Here is a 7,279-nt window from a genome sequence, read left to right as displayed (position 1 = left end):
GCAGAGAAAGCTTGAGGAGGAATCGTACAATCGTTCTTCTTGGGGCGACCGGATCAGGAAAGTCCACTCTCATCAATGGGATGATCAACTACCTTGTTGGTGTTGAGTGGAAAGACGATTTGCGATTTAAATTGATCAACGAAGTTCATTGGAGGTCAGAAGGTCACAGCCAGACGTCTGAAGTCACCGTGTACAAAATCAACCACCAGGAGGGTTTTAAAATAGATTACTCACTGACCATCGTTGACACTCCAGGATTTGGAGATACAAGAGGCATAAAAAGAGATGAGCTAGTCACAGAGCAGCTACGTAACCTCTTCTCCGCTCAGGATGGTATCAAGGAAGTTGATGCCGTGTGTTTTGTAGCTCCGGCTGCTTCTACAGAACTCACGGAGGCACAGAAATACGTGTTTGACTCAGTGCTTCCCATCTTTGGCAAAGACGTGGCGGAGAACATCCAAGTTCTGGTGACATTTGCAGATGACAAACTCCCGCCGGTTCTAGAGGTGATCAGCGCTTCAGACACTCCATGTCCTGAAACAACAAACGGGCTTCCAGTTCACTTCATATTCAATAATGAGGCGCTGTTTGCCCACAACCAAGCAGCCAGCACTGATGACGATCAATTCGACGAAAACTTTGAGGAGTTTTGGACCATGGGAACAAACAGCATGGAGTGGTTTTTCGCTGGTCTCAATGTCATGCACACCAAGAGCTTGATACTGACAACGGAGCTCCTCAGAGAAAGGCACCAGCTCCAGAACGTAGTCGAAAGTTTCAAAAGGCAGATTAAACTTGGGTTGGCCGAGCTCGACGAGCTCAAAGAGACAGCGGAGAAACTCAGAGACCACGAGGCCGAGGTGAGCCGCAATGAGAACTTCGAGTTTGAAGTCACCGTCATGAGGCCTTTTAAGGAGAGTATCGCAATGACCGAACACTTCGCCACCAACTGTCCGCAATGTCACGTTACCTGTCACTACCCCTGTAGCCTCCCAACCGATGCGAAGAACAAAATGTGCGCCGCGATGGGATCAGACAGAAGCTGCATGATGTGCCCGAGAAAGTGCAACGGGAAAGTGCATTTGAAAGAAAGGTTCCGGTGGGAGCACAAGCAAGTTAAAGAAAAACAAACGGTGAAAGAGCTGAGACAAAAGTACAAAGGAGCCCCGGGGAAGAAGATAACCATTCAGGGACTGAGTGAAAAACTGAAGGAGGAATACGGTCGCGTGCAGACCGAGGTGGTGAAAGTGATGCAGAGTTCGACCAAGTGTCTGAACCGACTTCAGGAGATAGCGCTGAAGCCAAATCCCGTCTCCGCTCCTGATAACATTGACCTGCTGATTCAGGGAGAGAAATCAGAGGACAAACAAGGCGGGAAGAAACGAGTTTAGCACCTCAACTATTAAGTGAAATTTAAATAAGTTTAATTAAATACAGCGTGCAAAATGTTTTTTTTATCCTTTGCAAATCACAAAAAGTGTGAAGGGAACCATTTTTTTTGTCTTACATTTTTAATTTTTTAATTTGTTAGTTTTCCTGATTTCAAGGAATCAACATTTAAATAAGTTAATTAAATACAGTATGGAAAATGTTTATTTTATCCATTGCAAATCAAAAAAAGTGTGAAGGGAACTCACTTTTTATTTTCTTTATTTTTTATTTTTCATGTACTTTGCTTTTTCCTTTTTGACTGCAGTTATCTGTCAGTTGTATTAATATGCATTTGTCATGAAACTGAGTAAAGACAATGAGAAGTTGACCTCAGTTGTTCCCGTGTGGCTTTCTTTGTATTCTGCATGAAGTTTTCTCTTCCAGGACATTTCAGCTCAGTCATTTCACTGCTAACACCAAATTTAGTTCATTAAACAAATCATAACGCTGATAAATAACAAATATATCTATCGGAGAAAACCATACATAAAAGAAAACTATTTTTAGGATCAAGTTTTACTGGTTAGTAATGTATTTAAAACATGGGAAAAAGTTAAAGATTCAAACAGTTAAAAATGAAAATGTACTGCCAATAAGCTCAAGTGATTTGAATCTGTGGTTTGAGGTCCAGCAGAGGGCGCTCTTAAAACTCACTACCAGCTTCACTTAAAGGTCTTTTCCATAGCAGGAAAAGCAAAGGGAAAACTAATTCTATATCAATCCCATCCAATGTCCCAATAAGTCATGACTATGAGGAAGCATGCACAACATCAGGACCCTTGAACGGGCTCCTCTAAATGAAATGCATGAAGAGGAGGAGACCCCAGTGACCAAAGAAACAAAGTCTGCAGGAAGGCGTAGGTTGGTAAGAGAAATGCAAAAATCAAATGAACAAGACTAAAGACAAAAAGGTTGGAAAGATTGGTGTTACATCAGGGCAAGATTAAAATTACATTGTAAATGGGGAAAGATTGCCACATTCATCATCTTTGATAATGGATGTATTAATAAAACTGTGACATAAAGATAATGATGATTAGAACAACTATAAAGAGCTTTGAGTTTGGGTCTTGGACACTTGAAAATAGTCAGTTTTGTGAGCTGTTATCTTTTTTCAATTTAAGAGATGAAGATTTATTGCTGAGATTACAAGGGGAAGGTTGGCAACAGACGGGCACAAATAAAATGAAGACACGTGGGCAAATAGGCCAAAAGACTAAAATGAGGCAGACAAACTGGTGTGTGAGTGTTTGTTGGGCATCAGGACAGGTAGGGGGGCACCATGAAAAAAATGACCCTATCATTGATTGTAAATGAGGAAATTTTGTCACAGTCATTGACTGTTGTTTTGTAGAAATTAAATAAATCCTCTAATAAACTGTGATCAATAAATAAAGACAGTGAACATTGAACCCAATTTTACCTGCTAAACATCAGCATGTTAGTTTTGTCATCGTGAGCAGGTTAATGTCGTTTTAGCATTTAGCTCAAATCACAACAGTGCCTTTGTGCAGCTTCACAGAGCTCCTGTGTTTCTGCAGACTCTCAGACTGGTTTCACTTTGAGTATACGATACGTCATTCGACAGGCATTTACAGGAAATCAGCCTATTTTTTCTCTGTACTACCTTCTGTCAATGGATAACAACCAGGTGAAGTTTGTCCCCTCAGAAGGATTATAACAAAGGAACCGCAGGACTCGCCTCAGAGAGTACCGCGCCTTTCTACTGTAAGTACACTGATTCTGTTTTGTTGTGGGTTTCAGATAATTGGGCATGAATGGGTTTAGTTTGGGGATGATGCATGCATTGTTTTTTCTTATGAATTAATACAATAGTGAGCTGTAAACAACAGAAAGTCAATGAGTGGATTCTACAGTTTGTTTGTTGTGTTCTAATAGTTTCAGGTAAAAGTAGACCATCAGCATTTTGGTCCGACTGATATATATATTTATATTCTGCACTCAGTCAAAACAGCTATATATATATATATAACCAAAATGCTGATGATCCAGTATATATATATATATATATATATAAATAAGTCTTGCCAAACAAAGACTCACTGTACTATCGACCACCTTTGCCCCAAATGTAATACAAGTTTTTTGCTCTCAACAGAATCTCTTTCCTGCTGCTGTTACAACTCAACTGTAATTGGGAACCAGTGTTCAGTCTCCTTTGTTGGGACTTCACTCTACTGAAACAACTTCAACCTGCACGACATGGACTGAAGCCAAAACATATACACAGGTACTGTTTTGTTTGGTACTTCTCATTTAAAGGGAAATAATCCAGATTATTCTCAACTTTTGTTAATGGCTTGTAAAATCAGTACTATTCTCAATTATTTTATTACTTTATAACTTTTGACTAACTTTTTGTGACAGAAACAGCTTAAAAAGATAAACAACAGAGAGAAACTGATGAAACGATCAGCAACTATCAGGAGAATGAAATAAAAACATGCATTTAAAGGCCCGATGTCAAAGCAAACACATGGTTTGAATACTGCACGAGTCAAAACCCCCTTGACTTTAAACTTTTGGCAATACCTGTACTGAAACTGCGATGGTGAATGTATTAGCAAGCACTTGCTAATTTACACTTCCACAGGCGATAAGGGAACACGTCATGGTCGACACGACATCATGCCTGACCGACGTTCTCCCACTTTAAGCTCCGTTTTTGGTCTCCGCCCACTCCAAAAGGAAATATGAGGATCTTTAACTGATAAATATTACACCATGTTCACCAGCTCATCTCATTCTATGTCTGTCTGCTGCTTGGAAAACAGCTGGCTCCTGCAGTGAACTAACAAGCTTTTAATTTTGTCCACGTCAGACTGAACGATGGACTCTGAATCTAGCGATCCGTTGGAGGTGCCGGCACTCGGCCGAGATTTCAGCCTCGGGATGCTGTACGACTGCCGCTATGACGCACTTGTCACTGGTAAGAATTCACATTACAGATATGAGGACGTATGACATATCAAAAGCGACGTATACTAATTTGATTTTGGTGTTCAAAAGTCATTGTAACCATACAAAACATGTTTGTGGTTATAACTCAGAAATTAATTCTCTAATTATGATCTGCAAAGTATTTTTAATCTTCTAGTCTGAAATCGATACCAACAATGAACTGATCAGATTTTGGTGGTCAAAGGTCAAAGTTCAAGGTTACCATCTGATTACGTTGGCCCATGCTTGTGAACGCGATCTTTCAAAAAGATCTGGAGGGAATTTGTTCATATTTGTAACAAATGTTCATTTAACTTAAGGATGAACTGATAAGATTTTGGTGGTTTAAGGTCAAAGGACAAGGTCACTATGAGTTCACATCTGTTCACCACTACGAACGCAATGTCTCAGGAACGCCTCGAGGACATCTGTCACAAATGTGGCACAAACACGCAATTAACGGCATGTTGATTACAACTTGAGTGGCTCGCAGAGGCGGTATTTCTAGTCTAATATTAGATAAAATATCACAACCATTTATGTGACATTTTGAGTAAGTCAGAGAAATGTTATGGCGAGTTAAGGAAAATGTGTCTGAGTTAAGCGCCGCTTATTAGCCGATTCCAACCCATACCTTCGCCAAGTGCTTCCACCATTTTCGTTTGAAACTTTGAAAAACCAGTGTTAAACCTAAAGGTACCTCACTAACTGCAAAGCCTGCTTTATTGTACAGACATCTGACCTTGCAAGAACAAAATGACTAAACTACAAAGGGGAAAGGGGGATGCAGGTAGATACGGAATTTCCTTTTTGCGCATTTTAGTTTTTACATTATATCCTAAATGTTGCGTGTAGCAGTCGAGTCAATGTCATATATTTGATCACTTCCTGTTTCTGCTACTTGAAACTATGTGTGGCATCATCAAGGTCTTAAGGCCATTCTGATTTGAGTTGGATCTTTTCAACCCGGTAGCAAAAGTATATAAAAGCTTAAAATTGTATGCCATTTCCTTTTGCCAGTAGGTGGCACCATGACTACACCCAAATATTAGCATGTAGATGTCTTCTGGCCAGGGCTGTTATCAAACATGTAAAGTTTGGGGAATGTTGGACAATGTACATCAAAGTTACAACAATTTTCAGTTTAATGGGAAAATGAGCCAAATGGCCACCACGCCGCAGACACAGAAAAAAAAAAAAAAAGGTTACTAACATTTTTTCACCACAAAGATCTTAGGACTGCACAAACCAAATTTAGAGTCAGTCTGATTCATTTGTAGAAGTTTGTTAAAGTACACTTATGTAAATGGCCAAAACTGTCAAAAAGAAATTGTAAAGCAAAGTCAAAATGACTTCCTGAGTCTTGGCTCCAACAGGCCTTTTGTTTTTTGTTAGTCTGGAGATGATGCATATGCCAACTGTGTTTTATACGTAGGTAAAAAGCACAATCAGTGGTAAACTCATTCCTGAGACCGATATCAGATGTAAATTTTCACCACTTTGGACATGTTTGCCGAGTTTTCTTGAACCTTTAAACCCTTAAAACATGAAATCCTTTGAAAGAAGAAAAAAAGGAAAAGAAAAATTCCCTAAAACACAAATAATAAACATCATGAAAGGGATCTGAAGTCTTTGGTGAGAAAAAATGGCTCTATAAGGTTAATTCAAACACAAAGTGGGATAGGAATCCGTCACTATAAAGTGCAACCCAAAACTGTGTTTTCTTCCAGAATAATTACATGACCGAGCAATTGTACATTTGAGATTTTAAAGAGACCCTCACATTAAATGTACTTTCTATGAGCATCTGTCAGTTTTGTTTGATGTAAAAACACACTTTGGGGTTCAGGAAGCTGACCTGGATTTCTAAATGTTCTTCTCCTGCAGAACCGACGGTGTGGAGCCCCGATGAACTAACGGAACACGTAGGGGAAAGATCACAGGCCTACAATGATATTGAAATTGTTGCTTCTGACTCGATTGAAGAAAAATCCTCAGCACTAAATGTTGATGCATCACTGAAGGCAAGTTTGTTGTTTGGGTTGTTTAAGGTGGAAGGATCTGCCAAATACCTGAATGACAGGAAAACATCCAAAAATCAGGCCAGAGTAACACTGAACTACAAGGTGACCACAAAGGTCAAGGAGCTGTCCATGAATCATCTTGGAAGACAAAATGTGAAGTATTCAGATGTTATTGATAAAGGCTTGGCAACACATGTAGTCACTGCTATTGTTTATGGAGCACAAGCCTTCTTTGTGTTTGACCGTAAGGTGTCTGAGAAGGAAGATCATGAACACATTCAATGCAAATTGAAGGTGTTTGCCAAGAATATTTTCTCCCATGAGGTCAATAATGAATACACAGTTGATGATAATAAGGTCTCCTGCACATTCTATGGAGACTTTTGCCTTCAGAAACCTCCGACATCTTTTAAGGATGCAATAGAAGTCTACCAAAGCCTTCCAAAGTTACTGGGACCCAACGGAGAAAAAGCCGTACCAATGAAAGTCTGGCTGTTGCCTCTGACAAGTTTAGATTCTTCTGCTGCTAAACTCGTCCGACAGATAAGTGTAGGATTAGTTCAAGACTGTCAGCGTGTCCTGGAGGACTTCAATGAGATAGAAATGAGGTGCAATGATGCAATGACAATGGCCGCTGCAAAGCAGTTCCCACAGATTGTCAAAAAGCTTAAAGATTTTAAAGAAATGTGCTCTGAGTTCAAGCTGAAATTCCAACAAACTTTGGCAAAGAAACTTCCATCAATCCGGGGAGGAGGAGAAGAGGAGTCTGAGCTTGCAGAGATCCTGACAAGATACATTCTTCACCTTTCAACAGTCAAAACCTGAATGAGTGGATGGACTGCAAAGAGAGAGAAATCTACACC

The 7,279-nt window shown here is 39.8% G+C and overlaps 2 protein-coding genes across 2 annotated transcripts; both read left to right on the top strand.

The window, feature by feature from the left end:
- The first annotated feature begins 6 nt into the window (after positions 1–6).
- On the top strand, positions 7–1,514 carry LOC138615262 (uncharacterized). Its single transcript, XM_069688828.1, has one exon. The coding sequence runs from the start codon at positions 81–83 to the stop codon at positions 1,389–1,391; it is 1,311 nt and encodes a 436-aa protein (XP_069544929.1). The 5' UTR covers positions 7–80; the 3' UTR covers positions 1,392–1,514.
- Positions 1,515–3,113: 1,599 nt separating this feature from the next.
- LOC138615261 (verrucotoxin subunit beta-like) lies at positions 3,114–7,276 on the top strand (the record flags this gene model as incomplete). The annotated part of the gene is given in 5 exon segments (XM_069688827.1): positions 3,114–3,159; positions 3,551–3,682; positions 4,274–4,381; positions 6,280–7,200; positions 7,203–7,276. Coding segments are annotated over 3 exon segments (1,095 nt in total), but the record flags the coding sequence as incomplete, so codon positions are not given.
- Between the last annotated feature and the right edge of the window lie 3 nt (positions 7,277–7,279).

Source organism: Brachyistius frenatus, unplaced genomic scaffold (assembly GCF_029030835.1).
Source record: "Brachyistius frenatus isolate BFR_SWC_R1_liver_20210118 unplaced genomic scaffold, ASM2903083v1 Contig_839, whole genome shotgun sequence".
Lineage (NCBI taxonomy): Eukaryota > Metazoa > Chordata > Actinopteri > Embiotocidae > Brachyistius > Brachyistius frenatus.
The sequence above is the reverse complement of the archived record's forward strand: the minus strand, read 5'-3'. Positions and strand labels throughout refer to the sequence as shown.